General features: G+C 48.2%; 2 protein-coding genes across 2 annotated transcripts in view; one reads left to right on the forward strand and one right to left on the reverse strand.

Annotated features, from left to right (window-relative positions):
- Nucleotides 1-8118: 8118 nt before the first annotated feature.
- FZD5 (frizzled class receptor 5) lies at nucleotides 8119-12279 on the forward strand. The gene has a single exon (XM_030952053.1). The coding sequence runs from the start codon at nucleotides 8154-8156 to the stop codon at nucleotides 9885-9887; it is 1734 nt and encodes a 577-aa protein (XP_030807913.1). The 5' UTR covers nucleotides 8119-8153; the 3' UTR covers nucleotides 9888-12279.
- Nucleotides 12280-15792: 3513 nt separating this feature from the next.
- The window catches only part of CCNYL1 (cyclin Y like 1), a 37272-nt gene continuing 28301 nt past the window's right edge, over nucleotides 15793-24763 (reverse strand). The window contains exons 9-10 of the mRNA XM_030952054.1: nucleotides 20283-20445; nucleotides 15793-17523 (exon numbers count right to left, since the gene is read on the reverse strand). Of these exons, the coding sequence (XP_030807914.1) occupies nucleotides 17407-17523; nucleotides 20283-20445 (280 nt within the window). The 3' untranslated portion in view covers nucleotides 15793-17406. The remainder of the gene's footprint in view (nucleotides 17524-20282; nucleotides 20446-24763) is intronic.

The raw sequence follows: 24763 nt of genomic DNA on the forward strand, positions 1-24763 counted from the left end.
TATGGTATTCCAGCTCAGCACCAGAATGGTATTTTTCCAACTTAGGACACCATAAACCTTTTGTGTCTGCAAAAACAAGGAGAATTACCTTTTCTTTCTCCTGTTTTTTGTGTTCCCTATCTGCTCAGCCCAAGAGCAGTTTGAACTGCAGGTACAGTCAGCACCTGGCACAGGTGGAAGCTTGCACAGGGATTTCTGTGAGTGCGCCCAGTAGAATCCTGCCTGCCTCGTGATGGTGTAATGGTTGGGGGTCTGGCACTGCCAGCCTGAAGGAGACATGGAAAGGGCTCAGCTTCTCCTTTGTCACAAATAGTGGGACAGTGAATTCCCCAGCATATCCAGCATGAATTCTCCTGCAGTCAGACAGGCTTTTCTGAGCTAAAAGCTGAACCAAGCTACTTCAGTGTTTTCATGCCATAAGGAAGATGCTGACCTACATGAGCCCCATCTTTGCCGCAATTGTGCTGCCTTTTGTGTCAGCTTGTTGCTTTACAAAATCAGTTTGATTCTATCATTTTGGTAAAAAAAAAGCCTTGTAGGAGGACTACACAACCTTGTCATCAATCTTTTTGGCAACTCTATGCTAACACTTGTGGAATATTTTGGAGCACTTTCTTGCATCACCAGGTCATGTCCCAAACTGGATAGCATAATTGCATGCTCAGTGTTGCTGTACATGGCAGTGAGGTGCAGGATTTAGAGAATGGATTCCTTCTTTTGCCCAGCAAATGTCCTGGATTGCTTCAATTCTGTTAGCATTAGTCCCTGCCCTTATGGCCACAGAGAACTGGGAAATCGACCACTCAGTCTTGAGCTGCAAAAGGACCATTCTGGCTCCTGGTGCAGACTCTGCTTCGTTTCCATTCCACTACAGCATGTAAAGGTCACTTGCATGTGTTAATCCTTCACATCTGACTAATACCTGAACGGGAAGGTTGCTAGCAACATCCTTTCCAAAATCACCTTGACCTGTGTATTATACTATGCCATGAATAACTTGCAGAAGGAAGTAATCAAAATGTCTATAGTTCTAGCTAGTGCTAATTGCCTTCTCATCTGTTTCTGTCTCTTTTTATTGTGTCCAATAAATGTTGATTATGCAGGGATTTAAATCTGTATTTCAACATAGTTTCATTCACGTGATGTGAATGACATGACTCACTAAATCTTAGTTCTAATATTCCTCTAGCTCTGTGTCAAGCACTTCAAGGATGTCAAAAGCAGATAGGGAAAATCTGAAGTGCCTGATCTTAGCGAGAATGCCTAAAAGGTCAGATAGAAGACATTGTTTCAGGAGGTCTCTGGCTTTGATACTTTCTGGTTCATAGAAACACAAAATGTATGTGAATGTTCTCCGAGGGTAATGTACATAAGTACCCATACAGGATAAAGCTTTCAAATGCATAATTTTTGATTGTTTCTGATCTTAAGTGAGCAATATGTAATTTTGTAAAGTTTCTGGAAATAGCAATCCCTTAAGGTTTCCTCAAGGGAGTCCAGAATCACTGCATCTGGAAGGTCTTGATCACAGCATCTTGAGTTGTTAGTGAAGAAATGCAGTCAAACTGGCTTACATGTTTGAAATCTATTTTAAATAAACTCTGTATTTTCAGGAAAAAACAGACTGAACTAGAACTATTCTAAACACAGACTAAAGTTGCTTTTAACACCAACAGTTGTTATCATATGTTTTGCACGAATTCATAGAATTTTAAGGCCAGGAGAGACCACCCATAACTGCAGATGCTCATGCTGAGAGCAGTTTCTTTGTAAAGTGTCAGTTCATCAGAGACAGAAAATTTCTTGGAAATGTGTCCGTTTTCACTGACCAGCTTTCTCTGAAAATCAGGCAGGACCTAAGAGACAAATGCTCACCAGGCAGATTCCTGCCTGAAGTCTGCCCAGTTTGCCAGCAAGATCCATCTCTCCAGGATTTCCATGTCCCCCATTCCAGGTCCTCCCCCATCCTTTGCTCCTAAGGCTTTCCTGGGCAGGGGGCTTCTAGGAATTCTCCGTGTTTTGAGAGGAAACCTTGTAGCTTTTCCTGATGCTGCAGGATTGCTCAGAAGTATGGGCAGCTTGCCCTGTTTGGAACAAACTGGTGTGTTTTACATTGTTTTTTAATGTTGGAATTTTCCACAAAACAGAAATCATAAGTTATAGCCAACTTCAGTCTAGGCTGCCTGAGTGTTCTCCAGAGGATTGGTCATTACAAACTTGCATCCTAACTCTGAAATACTTGCCACAAATTTTTCAGACAAAAACCTGTCCCTCTTTTTGCTGGAATAGAAAAACTACTTAGTACTTCTGTCTCTGCAGCTGTAACAGATAATGTCAATTTTGGTGTAAAACAAGCAGATAGAAATAAGTCTCCAAAGGCTGTGATCTGAAGCAGGGCAGGCAAAGCATTTTGTCAAAGAACTGCTTTGAGCAGTTTCACCCTGAAGGCTTCACACAGCAAAGCAAAGGAGGGGGCAGGAAAAAGGCAGAAAAGGAAAGAACTATTTTTGAGATAGTGCTGATCAAAACAGTATTGGTCTGAAGAAGAGTCAAGCAGTAATTAGTCTATATTTTTTTGTTTCATAGAGGCACTTGATGGCTCCCATGGAAGAGCTGGGGGTTTGGTTTACTCTGGTCAGGGTCAGAGCTGGTTAAGCCAGTGCTGATCTTTGCTGGGCTGCAAAGCTGGGCTCCTTCAGGCCTGCTGAGGGGCCTAGCCAGGGGTTTGGCTTCTCACAGCTGCACTGGTCTTCAGAAACCAACATTTGTGTTCTTGCATGCTGGTCCCCAGGAGGTTACAGGGAAGTGGTGATGGCCCCACCTCATGTGCATGTAGAGCGTTAGATGTGCTATGATGCAAACCATAGCTTCATGGCTCATAAGGTCACTTTTGCTGGACTTTTAGATCAGACAGGCTAAAACTTGTGTGGTTCATGGGAAATGCTCTGCTCTCTAAGTTAGGAAAAGGCCTGAGTTGCTCAGACCACTAGAGTGGCAAGCACTGGTCCCTTGATTGAGAAAAAAATCTCAAATTCCATGCTTAAGGATGCTCATTTTGCAGCTTTCCTGGGAGCTCGGTTCACTTACAGCTAGAGGCATACAGGTATATGTGCCATATGATAATCCAGCTTAGAAATCCCACTGGAGCAAAGCATTTAACTGAAAAATATTTGGAGTAACTTATTTGCAATGTATAGAGCAGCAAGAGTTTAAGAAACAATCTCACTGTATTTAAACAGTCATTACTGCTTTCTGGGTAAATAACACATGTTTTTAAAATGGTCTCGATACACAATAGACGCTAACACAATAAATCCTAATTGCTCTGAAGGACCCATTAGGCTGTATCAGGTCAATACATGGCGGAGCTTTTTTTGAAAGTCACTCACCCTGTTGTTACATAAGCCACAAATTGAAAGTCCATAAATAAGTATTTGCCAAATGAAGAGTGAGGGCTTTGCCAGGGCCATACTAATTTATCATGTCAACTTCACTGTGGGGACTGTTTTCTTTTGAGAGGAAAAGAAAAGAAAAAAAAAAACCGCATAATGTGCTGTGTTTCAAAAACTACATATCTGAAAAGTTTCAGATGTTTCAGGCTGAACTATACCCCCCAAGAAAATTAGATGTAAGGAACTTCACTGCTTCCTCTTTATCTCAGTGTTGTGAGTCACAGCAAGGAGATTTGAAGACCAGCCATGGATGTGGCATGGCAGAAGCCCATCCCCATCACCACCAACCCTCCTGCAGCTCTGGGCCAGGGGCCTCATCCTGCCTCTGCATGCTGTGTTAGTGGCGCCTCAGGACAGGAACATCCCTTCAATATTCCAACTGTGGCTTATGGGAAGGTTCCCAGTGCCTGGCAGACCACAGAAAGCTTATTGCATACATTTTATGTGCACTTATATGTACAAGTATAGTCAATTAATAAGTGATGAGTTTGGCAAGATTGGTTTTATGTGCAGCCATCTTCCTGATGTTACTTTGGTCTTACTTACCTGAACTTCTGATGGCCTTTTTCAAACTGGAGCACTTGTGTTAGTTAGGTGTTGCTAAAGTCTGTGTCACTGTTAGAAATTAAGTTTTGGATGAATTCACTCAGAAATTTTCAAGTTCCATGTAATTTTTTGGATATGGCTACAGTTTGGCATGGTTTTGTTTTCCTGCAATATGTTAAGGTGTGTAATTGCACAAGTGTATATAAAACCAAATTGTATTGATGTAAGCTAGGATTTTTAAGGGAATTTCAGCAAGCCATGGTGAAAAGCATTCAAGTGATTTAAATCTGAATTCCTGTCCCCAGGCCACAGCCTTTAGTTCATCTGGGCACATGAGAAATGTTCACCCCCGCTGCTGTTGCACTTCAGTAGGATTTGGGTGCCAGGGTCCCCCTGCAAATGCTGGCAGTGATTCTCACTCTGCTCTGCCTGCTAGCAAAGGGCCAAGAGTCCATGTGTCTCCCTGCCTGTCAGGTCCCCCTTGCCTGCAGTGCAGCAAGAACCTTGGTCTAATTTAGGAGCCCCCTGCTCCAGGTGCTGTTGCATGAGGTCAGTCTTGGTGCTGGGGTTTGCAGCTCAGGCAGCCTGGAGCTGCAGCTCTCAGGTGGGAAGGCAAACACTTGCCAGGGGTGGAAGCAGAAGCACATCTGCCTTGGTGCAGCATGCAGCCGTGTCCTCAGTGTGGGGCAAACACTGATATCCCTTTGTACCAGTGCACAGTGGTCTGCTGTGCTGCTGCTGCCTGGGGGCCGCACCCTGATGCCAGAAGTGATGTCTGTTCCTCCACTCCTGACAGGCAGTAAGGCACAGTCTTGTGCTGCTGCAAACCACCTTATGGTCCCCAGCACCCCCTCACTCAAGGAGTTTGTTATCAGGGTCACTGCTAATTTGAGCAGTGCCTGAGCCAGCACAGCCTCCAGCTGGGGTGACTGGCAGGCTGCCCACCAGCACCGGGAGTCACTTGCACCAGGCCCCCACTGCTCCCTTCCTGGGAGCTGGAGACTTGTCAGCAGTGCAGACAAAACCAGCATTTGCTGCTTCAAGCAAGAAGGGTCGAGGGCCAAGGGGTGATGTGCTGTTCCTGTGACAAGAGGGGCAGGAGGTTTCTGCCCTGCTTTGGTGCCGGCAAAGCCAAGAGTGAGATCAGTGCTCTCTGGCTTTGTCCCTGCCCAAAGCCTGGGCTGAAAAGCTCTTTGCAAAAGTCTGCTGAGTCCTCTAACAAGGGCAAGGGCAATAGCCAGTCTTTACAAAGGCAACTCACTTAGTCCTTTTCTAAAGTCTTTTAAAAGTCATGATATCCTTCACAAAAGCAATTTGTCCAGGTAAACAGTGTACGCTGACAGTCAGCAGTGAAAGAACCAAATACAGAAATATTTATCACCTTTTTACTTTCTGCTTGTACCAGGAACCACTGCATCCCAGCTGAAAACTCGTCAATGAGTGGAAGGTATGTCTGTGAGGACACGTATTGCCAGTCCATGCCTGAATCCTCTGGGCTGGAGCCAGGAGCAGGGGTTAGATGTACTCCCAAGCAGACCTGTCTAGCACGGTGGAGCTTCATGGACACTTCTGCACATGGATAAAAGGTAAAGTGATTTTTAATAATTTAAGAGTTTTTTAACTACAAAAGCATTTTCATAGGGCCAGGAAACACTTTGGTTTTTGTCTGCAGGGTTTAACAGTAAATTTTGTGCAGACACATCTTCTGTTTATGTGCTGGATACACATGAAGCACTGTATTCTCATCCTTTACTGAAGAGATGAGTAACAAACCTATCAACTGCACTTGCACCCCATATTTAATCCTGCTCTGGTTGTTCTGCTACATATTCATAAAAAACAAAAAGGAAACAGAAGCACAGAGCAAGCCAACAGATGTCTACCTGGCTCTTAATTGGATTTTATGTGTCCCCAGTGTAGCAAATAGAGCATTATTTACAGCCAGGCTCTAAGAATTAGATACATCTGGAGGAGTGGCAAAACCTGAACCAGGCTACAAGAGTTGATAGATTAACTGAAATGAAGAGCTGCCCCATTTTCCCTTTCTTATCTTCTCCCTTCCCACTTATGTACCCATTCCCCATTGTGTGTCAAATCAAACTAAGATGTTGCCCAAGAGAATGCTTATAAAAATGAAAAATGCTAACAAAAAAAGACAATTTCTGCTCTTATGGAGCTTCATCAGCATTTTCTAATTGTACAGCAATGATGATAATAAAAAGGCTGCCCTCTTCTCTCAGCTATAATTTGGATAATCAACTGACAGCCATAATGAAACTGTCTGTGATTGCTTTCTTCTGGGCTGCAAGTTCACAGAAACTCATTGTTGAGGAGAATTAAAAATTATGACTCCTGCTACAAGGATATGCCACTGTCTTCCAAAGGAACATGTGACTTAGAATTTTCTTCTGAATAGCTCTATTACAGGGAAAACTTACAGCATAAAGCAAAGAGGTATAGGGATGTGAATTTATTTTTTCCCTTTAAAAAAAAAAAAAGTTAAGCATCAAAGTTTACAGTGCCAAGTAATATGCATGCCTAGTCTGGGTGGATGTGGATTTCAGAGGTGGTCGTGAGGTCTCTCGCCTTTAAATGACTGATGGCTTTGCTCATCAGCAGTCAGTGCTCTGCTGTGAGTACATCAGCCACTGGCCTCAGAGCAACAAGCAAGCCAGGTTTTACTTCTGGGAGGAAGGCAGGAGCTAAGTCGTGCTTTGAGTATTTGCTTTGTGGCTCTGGGTGCAGTTAGCGGTATTTTGGGTGCTGGTGTTCCCCAGAACCAGGCCTTGAATGCAAGGTGTCTGTATCTGTGATGTGCTGTGGGTATGTCTTGACTAGTAGATCCAGGGCTGGATGCAAGTACTCTGGTCTAAAATGCCCTTCCCTCCACATCCACTGAGGTGGAGTGAGTAGCTCCTGTGTAAGGCCTTCTGCCTTAGGCAGAATAAGCCTCTGCCATAGCAGCTGCAGTCTGGACCCCCGAATCTGACTTCTGAAGCAGGTCTGTTCCCCTGTGTGCCCTGGACATGCCGTGGGCTTCAGGGCTTTCAGGGAAGCGCTTGAAAATCGGGCTGGCAATTTCGGTGTTTACAAATGCCTGGTCTGGAGGATTGGAATTCCTGGCAACTGAGCGTGACCACCTCGGTGGCTCTGGCAGGAGCCCGCGGTCCCAGGGCGCTGGGCAGAGCCTCTGCCCGGCACGGTCTCGTCGTTGGTTCGCGCTGCGCTACAGCGCCTGCCACCCCGCCTGGGCGGGAAGAAAAGGGCTGGCGGAGCGGATGGCGACCGGAATCGGGGCCAGGAATGTGGTAGCGCAGCTGCCTGCACTCGGGCAGGGGCGGCTTTCCTTCCCGCCGAGGCTCAGCGTTCCGGGAGTCAGGAGCGCTGCCCGCCGGGCAGCCTGGGCGCGGGCAGCGCCGGTAGATGCTGCAGTGCCCCTTGTACCCGGGCTGATGTGCCACGGCCGGAGCAAGGCAAAGCCGGTCAGGACCCCTTCACGTCTTCCCTTCTCCTACCCAGGGTTTCCCCCGTTCGTCCCAGTCCCGTTACGGCGGGCGAGGCCCCGGCCCCTTCCCGCGAAGAGGGGCTGAAGGGCCCGAGGAGGAAAGGAAGAAAGGCAGCAGCGCCGCGGGCACCGCCTGCCCTCCTCTTCCAGCCGCTTGGCTCTTCGCGCCGAGCCGGAGAAGCCGGGCCGGGCCGTCGCGGCGCTGGGGGGCCGGAGGGTCCCGGGTCTCGGGAGGGGCCCGGCGGGCAAGAGGGGAAGGCGATGCACAGATGCGGAGCAGTCGGTGGTTTGGCAGCACCGTCATCTTCTCACTTGGCCGCCTACCCCGGGCCGGCGCACGGGGACCCAGCGGGACGCGTCCAGCCGCGGGGCCGGGGCAGCGCGGCGTTCCGCCCAGCGGGGCTCGGTGCCCGGCGCGGGGGCGGCCCCGGGGAGCCCCGGCGGGGCGGGGCCAGCGGCGGGGGCGGTCCCGGGGCGGTCCCGGGGCGGGGCGCGGGCGCGGCGCGGAGCGGGGGCGCCCGCCCGCCCCAGAGCGCAGGTGGCGGCGGCGGCGGCGGTCGGGATCCCGCTCGCTCCCGGCGGGGCCCCGCTCCCGGCCCGGAGGCGGCAGGTGCCCGGGACATGCGGCGGCGGTAGGACGCGCGGCGGCGATGGGCGGCCGGGGGCTGCCGGTGCCGCTGCTGCTGCTGGGGCTGCCGCTGCTGCTGGGGCTGCCGGCGGCGGGGCGCGCCGCCTCCAAGGCGCTGGTGTGCCAGGAGATCACGGTGCCGATGTGCAAGGGCATCGGCTACAACCTCACCTACATGCCCAACCAGTTCAACCACGACACGCAGGACGAGGCTGGGCTGGAGGTGCACCAGTTCTGGCCGCTGGTGGAGATCCAGTGCTCCCCGGACCTGCGCTTCTTCCTCTGCAGCATGTACACCCCCATCTGCCTGTCCGACTACACGAAGCCGCTGCCCCCCTGCCGCTCCGTCTGCGAGCGGGCCAAGGCCGGCTGCTCGCCCATCATGCAGCAGTACGGCTTTGCCTGGCCCGAGAGGATGAGCTGTGACAGCCTGCCGGTGCTGGGGGACTCCGAGGTGCTTTGCATGGGATACAACCACACGGAAGCCACCACCCTGCCGCCTTTCTTCGGAAAGCCCACGCGCCCTGCCAAGGACATGGCCAAAAACCTGACGCCACTCGATGGGCAGCGCCTCTCAGGGCTGGACTGTGGCCAGACTTGCAAGTGCAAAGCGCCCCTGATCCCCATCTCCAAGGAGTCCCATCCACTGCACAACCGCATCAGGACCGGGAAGGTACTCAACTGTGCCATCCCCTGCTACCAGCCCTACTTCACCCAGGATGAGAAGACCTTCGCTACCTTCTGGATCGGCCTCTGGTCCATCCTCTGCTTCCTCTCCACCTTGACCACCGTGGCCACCTTCCTCATTGACATGGAGCGCTTCAAGTACCCTGAGCGCCCCATCATCTTCCTCTCTGCCTGCTACCTCTTTGTCTCCCTGGGCTACATCGTGCGGCTGGTGGCTGGGCACGCCAATGTGGCTTGCAACCCGGAGCACCACCACATCCATTACGAGACCACAGGCCCTGCTCTCTGCACCGTGGTTTTCCTTCTCCTTTACTTCTTCGGCATGGCCAGCTCCATCTGGTGGGTCATCCTGTCCCTCACCTGGTTCCTGGCTGCTGGCATGAAGTGGGGCAATGAGGCCATTGCCAGCTACTCGCAGTACTTCCACCTGGCTGCCTGGCTCATCCCCAGTGCCAAATCCATTGCTGTACTGGCACTGAGCTCTGTTGACGGTGACCCGGTGGCTGGGGTTTGCTATGTGGGGAACCAGAGCCTGGAGAATCTGCGGGGCTTTGTGCTGGCACCACTAGTGGTTTATCTCTTCACCGGCAGCCTCTTCCTGCTGGCTGGCTTCATCTCACTCTTTCGCATCCGCAGCGTGATCAAGCAGGGCGGCACCAAAACCGACAAGCTGGAGAAGCTGATGATCCGCATCGGCATCTTCACCGTGCTCTACACCGTGCCTGCCACCATCGTCATCGCCTGCTACATCTACGAGCAGCACAACCGGGAGGCCTGGGAGCAGGCACAGAACTGCTCCTGCCCGGGGGACCCTCACCGCCCCAAGCCTGACTATGCTGTCTTCATGCTCAAGTACTTCATGTGCCTTGTGGTGGGGATCACCTCCGGCGTTTGGATCTGGTCTGGCAAGACGCTCGAGTCCTGGAGGCGCTTCAGCACCCGCTGCTGCCGGGCCAGGAAGCCTGTGGGCGCCTCGGTGTACGGTGAGGCCAGCCCGGCGCTGGTGGGCAGGACGGTACTGCCCAGCATGGCCTCCTACCACAAGCAGGTCCCACTGTCCCATGTGTGACCAGAGGGAGCCTCGGTGACCCCAGCCACAGGGAGGAGAGGGTTGCGAAGACCCTGGGCCACAGAAGAGGGGGTGACAGCTGGGCCGCCCCTGGCGTCTTCAGCCCCGCCGTGGTGGTGCTGCCTGGGACCATGGGCACAGAGCAGCTGCAGCCCCAGGCAGGGCAGGAGGAGGTGCTGCCAAATATGTGGGGGCAGAAGGATGGGGTGGGCTGGAGCCTGGCACTGCTGTATATGGCCCCATTTGGGGTCCCACATCCTGGTTGGGGTCCTGGGATGCTGCTGCCTGTGAGTCAATCAGGTGGCAATAGGCCCTCAAGCACTGATTTGTGTCCCACAACGAGCCTCTGGGCAGGTCTTGCTGGTGCCAGGGTGAAAGGCAGAGCTGTAGCAGGCAGGGCAGATGGTGGCCCTCAACCCCAAGTGGCTCTGCCACTGAGCCCCTCACTAAAGCCCAGAGAGTGGGCCAGGGAGAGCTGGCAGGGGGTACTGCTTCCCTGGGTGCCCTGGGCAGAGCAGGACGCTGCCCTCAGTGCCCCCAGAGCCCCCAGGCACGCCACATATTGAGGAAGTTCCCTGGGGGCCCTGGTGTGAGGCAGCCGCTGGCTCAGGCAGCAGCACGCTGAGCAGGAGGGGAGGAGCTGTGCGAGCCGGGGGCTTCATGGGTGGTGGCAGTGCAGGAGGAAGGGGCTGTGGGGAGCATCTGCCACAGGGACAGGGTCCCAGCTGTTTGCAGGGCAGGCAGGGACCAGGTGATCCCCTGCGGTCCCTCCTGCCCCGGGCAAGCACATCTGGCTCCCTTCAGTCAGGGCTCAGACCGGGCAGGAGCTGGCTCGGTGGGCTCAGCTGGGTGGCACTGGCTCCCTGCTCTGCGATGGGCAGCCAGCTGCACTGCCCACGGAGCCACTCAGCCCGGGGGCTGCACAGGGGGCCCTGTGGGTGTGAGGCTGCCGGCCCAGCACGGGGTTGGCAAGGAGCTCTGGCACCGACAGTGGGGCTCTCCTGAGGGCCCTGTGCCCTGGAAGGGTCGGTGCCGCTCGTGCCCCTCGCCTCTGCAGCGGGGTGAGTTCCTCGGTCCCCCCTGTCCCGTGTGGGTTACCTGGGGCGAGGGAGGCAGGCCCTGTGTCCTGCCTGCCAGCTGTGGCATGTGGCACAGCAGCTGAGCGTGGCACAACCAACCCTAGTGGGGTGGCTGCCCCCGTGCAGTGAGCAGTGACTGCACGGGGTGTCCCAGCCAGGTGGCAGGCTGTCTCTCCTGAGCAGCAGCTGGGTTTTCCAGTCAGTCGGCTTCAATACTTGTTGCTGCTTTTCTCAAAGCTCTGCCTCTGCTAGAGAGAGTACCAGGTTCGAGAGGGAGCAGTTAATTTAGGAAAACTTAGCTGAGCACTCATACCTCTTTTCCTCCAACTTCCCAAGCCTTTTTCACTTCCCTGGATCAGACAGCAGCTGAGCACTGACAGAGCAGCACTGCCTGGCGTTAAGCAGTGGTGACAGCTGGGTTTCAGTAAGTAGAATAATGGTGGGGGGGGCCCTGTTGTCAAAGTCACTAAATGCAGCCAGGGCAAGGGGCTCCAGCTGTGGCGCAGGACGAGGCTGGCTGCCTCTGGCCACTCGTGAAAGCACCTGGGTTTTAATTTTTTTTTCCGCCTGCCCTAAGCAGTGATGTATGAAACTACCCAGCCATTACAGGAGTCCTTTTTGCCCTCCTTCAAGCATGGCACTGTGACCCAGCTGTTCAAGCACTGGAGAACAACTGCTGGCTTTGCTCCTGCAGGACTGCAAGGACCTGAGGTTGTTCTTAACACCTTTGGACCACTTCAGTCAAAAATGTTTCCACCTCATTTTAAAACCAAAACCTGGGAAGTGAGGGAATGCTCAAGAGGCACATCACCGGATAAAGGTACTGCATGAGTGTCTCTGGGGAGTCCTGGTTAGAGGAGACAGGTGTGAGGATGGAGGGCTCACCGGGGACTGTTCAGCTGCACCCATCTGCACTCTTGCAATAGGGCTCACCCCCTCCAGCATGTTGGAGTGCTTTATTGTGGACAGAATTGCACCATGTTGTGTTACACACTGTAAATAGTTGTATTATAGCCGAATTTGTACATAAAGAAGCCTTATGTAGTGACCTTTGATACAGGTTAGGGACAGGTGTGTTCTCAGCAGTGGGGCAGGTCAGGCACAGAGACACCATGGGTAGTCTCGTGCTGTAATCCAGGGCATTAAATGATTCCAACCTCCTCCAGTCCACACCTTGCTGGACTCCTCTCTCTCTATAGTGCCTTTTGTAGATACAGCTAAACACACATCATGCAATACAATGAACAAAACCATGTCAAAGGTGGTATTTTGCTGTTTTTGTTTTTTCCAAAGTGCAACTGACTGTGTAAAGAAATCCAAGATTAGCTACAAACCGTTGCCTATTGAAAAATGCGAGAGCATTTTCAGCTTTGATGTAATGGTAGGGTAATACAATCAACTCGTGTTTGAGCCTGGCTTCTCAGCAACAAGTGGCAGGAGGGGGGAAGGAGCCGTTTCAGTGTGCCCTGTCTGCTGTAGCCAATTTACGTGTTGGGTTTTGCCTCTTCCGTTACCTATGCTGTTCAATGTTGCTTAAATAACTGTACAATATTATGTGAAAAGCTGAAGAAATTTTATTCAAAGAGAAGTATCAAGATTAGTTATTTATGAGGATAAAAAATAGTGTCTGTTGTTTTCTTTACTTCTGCTTCTGTTAGAGTGTTCATTACCTTAAAAGCTTACCTGTTGGGGGAGGGGGAGGTGTGTGCCAGAGGGCCGAGCCGGGCTCTTATCGCTGGGGATCGTGGGGAACTGGTGAGGCAGCTGCGCTGCGTGGCACAGGAATAGCACGTTCCATGTGCAGGAACCCCACGCAGCGCTGCCCCTGGCACGGAGGATGGCACACATCTGTGCCCTCAGTGCCAGGCTCTGCCCTGAGCCACGTTCTGTGCTCGGGGCTGTGCCCGTGACCGCTCTGACAGTGCCTTCCCTGACGGGCCAAGGTCACACCTCGCTGCTAAAAGAGGGTTAACTATCAACTTTTATTGGCATTCTGCAGTTTGCACAGTAGTGTCCCTTGCCCTGTGCTGAGATCAGGCCCTGAGGAGGTGCCCTTTGGTACTCCTAAGGCCAAGCAGATGACAGCTCCTAGCCAAGCAGGATGCTGCACGCCGGCCCCTTTGGGTGGCCGTGCTTCCATCTGCGAGGAGCACTAGGGGAGGGACAGCAAGGGGTTAAGGCTGGCTCCGTGGTGACTAATGGTGCAGGACTCTGCTATCTAGTTAGGTGTGTAGGCACACACCAGGTCCCACCAGATAGGATCTCTTACCTGGAAGCAGCATTCCAGCACCCAGTGATAAACCTGACAGTCCCACAGCCTGACTCACCTGATTCTGCAGGGATCTGCCCCCCATGCTCAAGTGCAGGCAAAACACACCACTGGGGCTGATTCTATTGCTTGAAGGGTAGCAGTTCTGGGGTGTGGAGGGGACATGAACCATTTCAGCATCAGGTTCTTCTCAAGGAGCTGTGGATACTCCCTGCCTGCTCCCGGAAGTAACTCCAGCACCTGGCTAGCAGCCTTGTTGTCATTCTTGCCTGCAGGAAGCTGCTGTGTCCTCAGCTCCTCGGTAAACAGGAGTTTGGCAGCACTGCCATCCACCGCCTACCTCCAGCCACTGTTTCCGAGCAAGGGAAGGGCCTCTCCTGCAGGCACTGTGTGAATCACCTGCAGGACTGCGTCCCTGTGAGCACACACGTGATCCCTCACAGCTGGCCTAATGCTTGTGCCCCTCGGCTCTCCAGGTTCCACTTGGTCAACTTAAGCCACCCTCGAGGCAGTCACTGGCTTCCCTGGGGCTGAACGGTGCAAATGCAGCACAAGTTCAGGCTGGGTGGAGTGGTGAATGGCAGGGTCTGATGCCATGGGGACCATGTGGCTCTTCAAAGAGGTTTTAATATTGATCAGAAGCCAAAGTGGTTATTTCACCTAGAAAACCCCTTGTCTGAGAAGGCAGCCTGAGACTTTCCTCATGCTAAGACAAACAGGCCCATGCTTTGCCATTTAAGTGCTCTTTTGCCAGTCCATTGGGGGGTGGGTGTTAGTAAGGGCACTACAGTCACTTTGGCAGCACCCTGTAATTCACTCTGTGCAGGCAAACAGTTTATTTGGTGCCAGGATATTTTCTCAGGTAATGATGTGGAGTACCAGTTCTGTGTCATAGTCCTGCACTGTGGTGCTGTGGGAAACCCCGGACAGGCTGGGGGCTGCAGCCTGCCTAGTGCTGAGCTGTGAACGGAGCAGCTCACCCTGCCCTCAGCACTCCTGCCAACCTCCTGTGCAAGCTCTTGCCTCAATGGCTCTTCTGTCCAATTCTGCTTGCTCAGGGTATGCTTGACACCTATACTCTTATCCAGGAGCAGTGGTCTTGACATTTATTCCATCCTCAAGTGCCTGTCCTCTTAACTGCCAAACCCAAAGTGAAGTAGTTCTCATAAAATTCCCTTGGAAACAAAATACACAGTCCCTGTACACAGAGGGAAGGGTTAGGGTTGTAGCCCACAAACACCTCCATGGCCTCCTGCCCCTGCTAACACACACTGCTCCTGCTAGTCTGGCTGGTGCTCACATCACTATTGCTGGGCCATAACACAGCTATTGTCTCTGCAAACAGCATTTACTGCCAGATGGGGAGTGCTGCCTTGGAACTGAAAGCAGGCAGAGGTCACCTCAACATAGATTAAATATTATTCAGCTATTGGATTAAGAAAAACAAGGGACATTGATCCCATAGCCAGTTGCTCTTCCCTGGGAGCAGAGATTGGTAACAGTCTCTGTAATTTCAATATTCTGACCATGACTGTAATTTTTGTTTTGCCTCTTTGAGAAAAGTGTTGCCAGCATACAGAGTAGTGCAAATTGGAGGGTATTTCCCCTTCACAGTTCATTGTCCAGGAGAGCCACCTCTATGCAATTCCTTCTGCAACACTATTACTGCCCAGCACTTCAAAAGGGAGCTGTATTGTTTACTTTTTATTGTTTAGCTAAGCAATACACTAGTTTTGTTCTCCAGAATCTAACTCTTTTAGGGGTACCAGAATGGTAAGCAGAATTGCTATTTTTTCCTCTTAAGAAGCTGAGTTGGAGTTCAGGCCTGCTTAGTATCAGCTGAACAGATCAAAATCCCATTGATAATGTGCTTTGGGCTACAGTAAAACTAAAGCCAGGTAATATTCAAAGCAAAATTAGGTTCATAGAAGCTGTCTCCTGCAGGATGTATTGCAGAAGCAGCCATCAGCTTGAGATGTCATTCATCTGCCATCCAGATCAGCTGGAAGAGTCTCCATCTCATCTGGCAAAAAAGGGAAACAAGTGGCCCCAGTCTCTGCTGAGCAGCTCCCAGTGAGCGGCTGCTTTTGGAGCAGCCCCACAGCAGAGTGCACCAGGCTGATCCCACACAGCTGAAGGCACCTGGCTGTGCTGAGGGAAGCAAAGCTCGTTAGCAATTAGGTCACAAGTCAGTCCCGGAGCTGGTCACTTGTAGCTTCCAATTTAGTGCTCCTCAAGGGAGGACTTAAACACCATGAAATTGCCTCCAGAGACACTGGCCCTACTTACAGCCCATTGAAGTGCAAAGAAACTGTCAGTGAGTGGTTTTATTTGAGAGCCCAGTCAAATTCTAAACCCAAAGAGCGTATGGGAAGATCTCTGCTGCCTGCTCCCAGACACTGCCAGCCCATGGGGACCAAATGAAGGTGATAGGCTGGTGTGGACAATGGAGAGGCCTTCACACACACCACTGGGGTTTCTCTTTTTTTTTTTTCCCTCCTTTTTTGAGGGGCAGTGGAATCCAACAGCTGTACAGAACACACCCTTCACCTTTAACTTTAATTAAAATAGAGTTTATTAGCTTTTCTTTTAATACAAACATGAGAAAGGAAAACCACCTGAAGATGTAGTGTTATTTTCAGTATTGAATTGTGATCAATACCTGAAGTGCCAAGTCCCGTGGGTTTGGGAGCCAGGGGCTGGCACATTTGCATACTGCAAAAGGCTGTATGCATCACTTGAACAGCTGAGTGCAGCCACACTGATGATGGCGCTCACACAGCCCCACTCCCAAAGGCAGATGGACTTGTTGTTCAGTGTAAGTTTCTGGGCCTTGGCCGTAAGAGGAAGTGCACAAAACCCGTGTCATTTGGAGGGAGATCTCCTAGGACACTGCCTAGAACCTATTTGGATCCAAGAAGGGAAGATACTACAAAGACTTGTAACAGGAAGAGTCTACAATAATACTTATCCTGTTTAGAGTTGAGTTTCAGAGCTTGAAAGTAAGCTCTGTTCTAAAGTCTCAGAAAGAGCAAACCCCAAGCCTCTAGAGCAGTTGTACAAGATAAAATTCACTTTGGGAAAAAAAAAAGGTTTATAGAAAGCTTTTGATAATTCTCAGTTGAACACAATATCTTTCCATCTACCTTGATAGGTAGTCCAGGATTCTCAAACTCATTATTGTCTCATTATGAATGTAACTTCCTCCCAGGAAACTGAAACCCAAGGAGAGCCAGATGGATGCACAATATCAGCTTTAGGAACTCACTGTATATAGCACAAGAGATCTGCAGTAGAACTCAGAGAAGCAGTGCTGCACACACGCCATTCACCACTGGATTGCTACACTGTTTGGGATGGTGATGATGTTTCCAGACCAACTTTTTCATTCAATGCCTCAGAAAAATACACAGATTAAATCTCTTCCAGAGCAATATAAGTATTAGAAAATGAGAGAAGCACCATAATTCACAAGAAATGCAGCATGGACCCTATACATTTTAACAATACATAAAACCGTATCTCTGCTCCCAGTCAAAACATTCAAAGTCTTTTGACAATCTTTACTGGAGTGAAGTTGTGGGTGCAGAGATGGAATTCCTTCCTGCTGGGCAGCTCCTTGGTATGAACACATCACCAATAATAGCAGCTTTTAGTAGCCAAACCAGGGAAAAGCCATCAACACGTGTCTATGCTACTGTTTTCAGCTCCAGAGTGGCTTTATACTTTAAGAGTCCCATGTGTTGTTTTTGTTAATGCTGCATTGACCTGAAATACAAATGCAGCGAAGACTCTGGATGACAGGGGAGAGGAGGGAAGAACATTGTAACTATAGTCATGTGGTTAGTGTTTAAATTCTAAAATTTAAAACTACTTATTATTAAAAACCTCAAGAGTTCACAGCTATAGGCCTACATAGTAAGCAAACATCTGTGGGGGAGAGGAGATAAGTTTTGTTTTTGCACCTCTGGATACATCAGAAGGAGGAGAGAGTTGATTTGACAAAGGTCTTGTCTTTTGCACCATGTGTTCCTCCAGCGCTGGGCTCCCTTGGCTGGCTCACTCTCGCCTCCCGTTGCTGAAGCCACCATCCGGGCTGGCTGGCGTGCGTGGAGTGGTGATTCCTGCGGCTCCTGGGATGCTGCTCCTGGTGCTGCTCCTCGCTCTCTCCTCACGAGAGGATGGCATTAGAACGGCGGATACCAACCAAGTTATCAGCACTGAAAGATCGTCTCATAGCAGCTTTGGACAAGTCTTTGTATTTGTCTTCACACAGCCGGGAGATTGCCTGCACATCACACACACACAAAATACAAAACCTGCATTAGGAAGGTCTGAACGTTCCAAGGGAGGTTTTACAGGTGCTCTGCAGCAGTGACACTTCTGGCTTTTCTCCAAAATGGCAATAAATAAGGACTACTCTGGAGGGAAAAGAGTAATGGGGTCTGTCCCCAGGTAAACATGACCCATCAGAAAGGTAGACCTAAAGAAGGTGAGTGGTTTCCACATGCAAGTATCTTCTTTATTTTACTACTCTCACTATCTAATGAAAAACTTGGATCCATTTCAGACTTAAGTTTGTGGAAGTTATGTTGAAAATCACCCCAGTAGCTGGGTCTAGTACACAGAAAATTTTATTTCAACAGTGCAGAAACGCACACAGGCATTTCTCTGAGAGAAAAGATTCAAACTGAAAAGCTTTCTGTGCTCCCTTGGGCATCTTACCCTTGGCCACTCAGGGCAAGCAAGCCAAGGAAATTAATTTCTACTAGGGTGTCTGTTTTGCCTTTACCTTCTCTACACCCTCACTCCCAACATATTCTCTCTTACCAGGATCAACCCCATGATCTGAGATGGGAGGGCAGCCATGGTACTTTATTATAGCAATTAAATATTAGCACATGTAGACAGTCCAGTGTTGAATTGGTTTTTCATCCATTTATTGGCTTGCCTTTGCCCTGCTTATCTAGCTGTTCTAGTAACAAGCCTAATTATTTAAATCCTAATAACACAATTGTCAAAAAAATACTGTGTCTCCTCCCCTGCAAGGTCTGTTTCTGATTGGAGCCTTCAGGCATTATCAATGCAAATTAATAAGGATACCTGTAATAAAAAAGTCAAACTGAATTTCAGCCCTGAGCATTTACTTCCATTAATAATTTACCACCTATCACCAGATGAACTTTCAGAGTCCTGTGATCAGCTACAAGCCTGTACCTTCCCTTTAAGGCAGCACCCATTCAGCACAGCCCAGTGTTCTGCAAGTTCAAAAGGTGAAAAGCACTCTGAGCATGAATAAAGTTCTAAGTGTATTTTAAAATAATTATTTACATTTATTTCTGCCGACCTTCTGGAGGCATGCATTTGGCTCAAGAGTGGCATTCTTTGAGACACTGGCGGCATGAGCTCCTGGTGCAAGACCAGACACACTCTCCATCCTGCTTTAATGCTAGCACATCCATCACACAGCAACCTGTGTTGACATATTTAGCCCCAGTTGCCCATATGGTGTAAATCAGTTTTCAGTTTCTGGAATTCACTAATTCACTGCTTTATACAGGCTCCTATCAGCTGCTTATACGCTTCTAACTGAAAAGCAGAATAAAAAATTTTAGCAAATAGTCTAAATATTTATCATATTTTAGAATTAAACCCCAAAATGTCCAATATACATGCATTAGTAAGTGCATGATAGCAAATTACAAAGCGGTCTGAAAATTACGCTGGTTTTAAATACCAAGCCCCCAAATACTAAGAGAGAAGAAACAAAACAGGCTCACAATCTGTAAATCATCCACTTATGCCCTGGCACTGAGCAGTTCAGTAAACAATTTCCTGTGGACTATGAACTGCCCTACAACCACATTTACAATTAGTGACAGTGTTAGCTTAAAGTGCAAGTAACAAGGGTGAGACAAAGCAGAAGAGCTGCATTGCTTAACTCTAAATAGAGGAATTCATAGGCGTATCATACTTCTCATTCCAAAGGACCAGGAGGGATCCCACTTACTCCTGAATTTCAGGCACTTATGGGACAAAATAAAATCCCTAGCCCTTGGCAGAATTATTGGGGGTGGACAATGGAACAATATAAGCCAAGAATCTGCAGCACACCCCTCTCTGAAAGGGACTGTGGTATCAGTGTGTACAGGGCCTGTAGTAATGCTTTTGTTGAAAGGTCAACAAAACAACATGCAGAGTCATCAATTAAACCTGGACAGATGAAAGGCTGCATTGATCCAACAAGAAATTTCCCTGTGAACCCAGGTAACTTGTATATTTTCAAAAAGTCTTACATATCTCCAGCAACTAGGAAGACTGACTGTGCAGAAGTTAAAGCTTTTTAAAATGAGCCTTCGTGCCAGGAAGCCTGTGGGGCCTCCCCACAAGGGCAGCCTTTCCATGGAGCAGAAAGGGACAGTGATCTGCATTTATACCCCTCTGGGCATTCTGAAGGGTTCCCAACAAGGGGCTATTTCAAAAGTTTATCTTAAAGCAACGTTTCTTTGTAAAGGTGGGAAGCCACAACTTATTTCTGCAGCTGCCCCCAGATAAATTGTTTATTACAGCATGAGAGCAGTAAGAGTGCTCCCTCTAAATCTAAAAGCAGCTGTGCAGTGGGATGCAGTGGGAAACCTTCAGCTGGTAGTATTTAGAAGGGTCTGAGTGTGACTGTCTCTAGGTGCTTGGAATACAGACTGTGACCAGGGAAGGACAGACAATCCATTACATATGACATTAATCCTTTCAATCTTAAGTAGCCTAGCTGAACTACGGTTCCCAAAATAACATCCATTTTATTCTGCTATCTGCTAGGCTTTTGTAATCTCTTCCAAAACCCTTTTTTTCCTCAGAATTCTAGCTTAACCTATGCATGGTTTTAGAAGTGCTAACTGTATTTATAAAAGGGTTAAATTACCCTGTAATACACTAATCTAAAAGCTTTTTAGTTTTTCTAACTGCCACTTAACATGATTAGCAACAGATGCTCTTACTACTCATACAAGACAGAGGAGTCCCCAGCTCAGCCACTCTCAGACCATTTACCTCCAGCTTCTGTGCTCTCTCTTTACTGAGAGGCTCCAGCAGAAAGCTCAGGTTATTGTCATCTGCTAGGGAGCGAAGATCAAAGTAGTATTTGGCGTAAACACTGGCAGGAACATTGATATTAAACTGCAGTAGCTCCAAGAAGTGTCTTTCCATCTCGTTCCTAAGAGGCGTAAGGGACGGGAGACAAAGGAAAAAAAAGATTGTTTTAGCAGACTGAAAACACTGAAGAGACCTCAAGCTTGTTTTAAACCCAGCAACTTTGAAACAGGTCACGGAGAGCTCTGCATTATTAGTTTTGAGAGACAGGTCATTCCCTGGTGCTCCAAACAAGGTGCAGCTTTTGAGTGCTGGCACCTCGGGCTGGGCTCGGAAGGCAGTGCCCTGTGTGCACCCGCCCGGCGGAGCGGGAGCTTCATTCTGCCGAGTTCCATTAGTGCAGCTGTACAATTCATGCGCCATTCTCACTCTCATACGGCCCCACGCTATAGTGATCAGATGAAAGGAATGATGTATGCTGTTTATTAGCTCTGAAGAACTTGCAGACATTTTCACCAGGCTGATAACAGGAAGGGGGTTTATTGAAGCAGAGGCGGACTAACAAAAGGAGTAGGCAGATCACCACGGCAACAAATGGATCTATGAAGAGCTGCTGCTATTATCTCACAGAAAAAAGCCTCTTGAAGCAACATGGATTCATCTCCAATAAATAAATAAATAAGCAGCATTAGGTGGGAGAAGGAATTTTCTCCTCAATAGCATTAGGCAGGATAACAAAGTACTATGTCAAAGGGCACTGTCCAGTTTTTACTCTTGTCTGTTTTCACTGGGCAAAATACTCGGAGGAAAGCGTGGAGAGTGCCATGACATGAAAAAACCTGCTTCAGCTACTGTAATGTGGTCAGCTAAAGCAGAGATGTTCTACAGAGGAGAAACAATGTTTTACAAATTAACCTAAAAAGAAACTGGTGGTACACAAACCCAGCAATTCAGTTCAACAACTCAACAACAGCCCCTACAGGTAGCAAATCTGTTCCAACAGAATTTAGCAGCTGTACAGGCCAACTGTGAATACACCAGAGGATGAGCTGCACCAAGTCAGTGCCAAGGTTGTTACTGCTTTTTTGGGAGCTTTTAAAATGGATGCTTTACCTATCAGTGCGGGGGCAAATAAATCAAGGAATCATCTGTGTTGTCCTGTATTGGGTGGTGGGTCTCAGTATGAATAGCAGCTTTGTGTTTCCTTCTAGCACAGCAGACTCGAGTATCATTGAACCTAGTGCCAAAATTAATTTCCTGTTCATATGGTCATAAGCCTATAGAAATGTAAATCAGATAATGTTTTGATGATCAGCTGATCAGAGCTTGATTTACCCTGTGAGTAAATGCTCTTCACTGCCCCTTTTGTACTCACTAGGCTAATACATTTTAATTCTGTAAAAATACAATTCTTCATTGGATTAACAAGTCTATTAACAGTGGTTTCAAACCTGGGAAAGGATAATGTCCATGTTTTTTCTGTGCCTTATTTACAAATATATGTAGCCTAAAGAATGAACAGCATGTGTCCCCTTACAAACAATCACAGCAAGATTAGCAGCTGTACTGTTAATTTTTCAGCAATTATGGATTCGGTCTCATCAAAGCTAGCAAGTTCTGACAAAGGATGACTTCCAAATGTCAACTGAATTTCCTTTGATTTTTTTCCCATTAGAAATAAGTAAAACAAAACAAAAAACTATCATGTCCCAAAACCCAAAAGAAAAATGTCTTTCATTGAAAAACCCCACCTTTGCCTTGGGCAAATAGAAAAGGGCTTGTGATAGAAAAATTGAGATAAACACTTCAGCTATGTTGAGTAGGATGAGGCAAAGGCAAATGAGCACATGTGGCATTTTAGGAGCCCCCAGCTCCTAAAAAAACCCAAAGCTGTTGGGGGCACTGCCAGCACAGCTCTGAGCAGTGGAGGCAGAGTTTGGTGGGGAGAAGTGCAGCTGTGCTGCCTTCACAAGGGCTGCCTGGCTTGTAAGCACACACACACACACAGATTTGCAAACTGGGTGAACTAAATCAGACATAAAACCTTCTGCCAGTTCCAGAGTGGTGCAGCCTCTGTGCTTGGCTTGCAGTGGTTCAACAAGAGCATCTGTCAGGTTAGTGAGATCCTTCTAGATAGAGAGAGCCAAGAAGAGGTCAGAGGAGCTCACAAACAGAACCTGCCACCAGTTCTTGTAGATGGGCTGTTCCTGCACAGGGATGGCCCACTCAGGGAGTGACACCTGGCAGAGTCCTGCCAAGCAGTCTTTAGCTGTGGAACTGCTGGGATTTCAGGGGGATTTTTTGGCAGCATCACCAGCCATCTCCAACATCAGAATGCAACTGTGACTGAAATCCTTTGCCAATTATTTTCTCTCACTAACATTTGTATTTGGAATACTCATTATCAAATGACTGGTTTAAAATACTGCAACTACTAAAACTCACAATAACTATGTACCAACCATGAATTGAAGGTAGGCTTGTAAACTTAAAACTGCCAAGTATTTGAAGCAGTTTTCCAAGGTCCCTATGATGGTGATGTTATCCAGCCAAGGAGTGCTGAAGTCTGTCCAGCTGCAGAGCCTGGGATGAACATCCTGTGCCACTGTCAGGAAGGGGGTAGTACAGTGTCTGCCTATACCTAAATTCAAAGATCTAAATTATCTCAAATGAGATGGGATTACAAAAATTCCATCCTCAAATTGGAGGGGGAAAAAAAGCCTAAATTCCATCTATTTTCCTTACCACCATCACTGCTTTGAAAATGCAAGTACTGACAATTTCAAGAGACCCAGCACTGGCAATAGAGGATAAATATCCTGCTTGTTAAAGATATTTTCTGTGCTATCAATTTGATTTGTCCCAAATAGGGCTAGAAGAAGAGACATCAAAAAGAGCAAGATGTACACTCCAGCACTTCTGGCTTTGCTGACCCCACTTCAGCCATCTCAGAGTTATTTGCAGCAATGCTTAAAGTATGTTCCTCAGAGAGGTAAGTACTCAGGGCCAGGCTAAGTGGAGATGTACATTGTATAAAATCACTAATTATGCTTTCCTGAAAGCAGAGCTGGCAGTGTCCTACATTTTGAGACAAAGAACTCCCAGGCAAGAGGTAGGTATAAAACAAGTAACAGTGGTTGCTGTTTGAGATGTGAAATAATTTGAATAATAAAAATTGTTTTGGTGCAGAAAACTCCCTCATTTTTAGAAATACAGCCCTCCACCTAAAAGAGAGAAAACTAGATATTCCTCCTCTTGAAGAGTCCCAAATGAATAACTACTTACTGTATTTGAAACATTAGTTTGGGCTGAATCCAGGGAAGAGCTTGGGGCAGGAACACTGCCCCACAACACAGGCAGCCTCCCAGTGCTGTGTGCAGAGCTCTGCCAGCTCAGTCTGCTCCTGTGCTAGAACTGGCTGTCACTGCACAGGCCTGCACACATGCTCAGGGCACAGCCCTGTGATTCACCTCAAACACACACAAAGCATCTCATGAAAGCAAGGCCAGAAAGCCTGGTGTTTTAAGTTGGACTTGTATAATTTCTACCTGTGATAATAAGAGAAATAGGAGAAAAAGCTAGCAAACAGAATTAAAACAAAAATATTGATGTTTCAAAGTTCTGAGATAGAACTTTGTGAGAAGGAATTTAACAGGAAACCTAATGGGCCAACTACAGTTCACATAAACAGAGCTCCAGCCCAAAGTATGAGCCTGGAGCCACGAGGATGAATATCTTCCCATAGTGCACAATCTGGCTTAAAGCTGAGTGCAGCAGGAAAAGACAGCAGATTCAAAATTTCTGAGAAACTGAAATGGATGTCTAAGACAAAAATACATCTAAGAAACAGCCTTACAAAAACCAGCAGTAATAAGACTGAGGACTTTGTTTTCAGCACTGTAAGGACATCTAAGAGCCGACCCAGAGAGGATAAGCTGTAGCAGTAGCTGTGTGTAACACAGACAACCACAGCTACCCACACAACACCTGCTGGCCAGCAGCAGCACTAGAGCTCAGACCTTGAGATGTTTAGGCCTTAATTGGACACAAAAGCACACATGAAAGTCCCAAGTTATGGTTTACCTTGCAATTCTTCAAATTCTAAAACAGAAAAGGCAGGGGACAAATTTTTTTTTCCTTGTAAAAAACCTTTTGATAAGACTATAAATTGGGCAGTTTAGTTCCATGGCTCATCACTGAGATTAACAAGGTAAAGAAAACTAACTTCGAAGTCACTCACACAAGTAATTAAAATTATTAATAGAGATTTGTCTCAAAGTAGGGTAATTATCCAAAGTTTCTTGAGGTAAAAAAGAGAATGAGGCCAGACACTAAATATACACCATATATATATATACCTATATATCATAGCAACAGAGAGAGATTTTTTTCAGCATGATCACGTGCTATTTAAAAACCATAAATTAAAAAACTATCACATA

The sequence above is a fragment of the Camarhynchus parvulus genome, chromosome 7, assembly GCF_901933205.1.
Source record: "Camarhynchus parvulus chromosome 7, STF_HiC, whole genome shotgun sequence".
In the NCBI taxonomy this organism is placed as follows: Eukaryota; Metazoa; Chordata; class Aves; order Passeriformes; family Thraupidae; genus Camarhynchus; species Camarhynchus parvulus.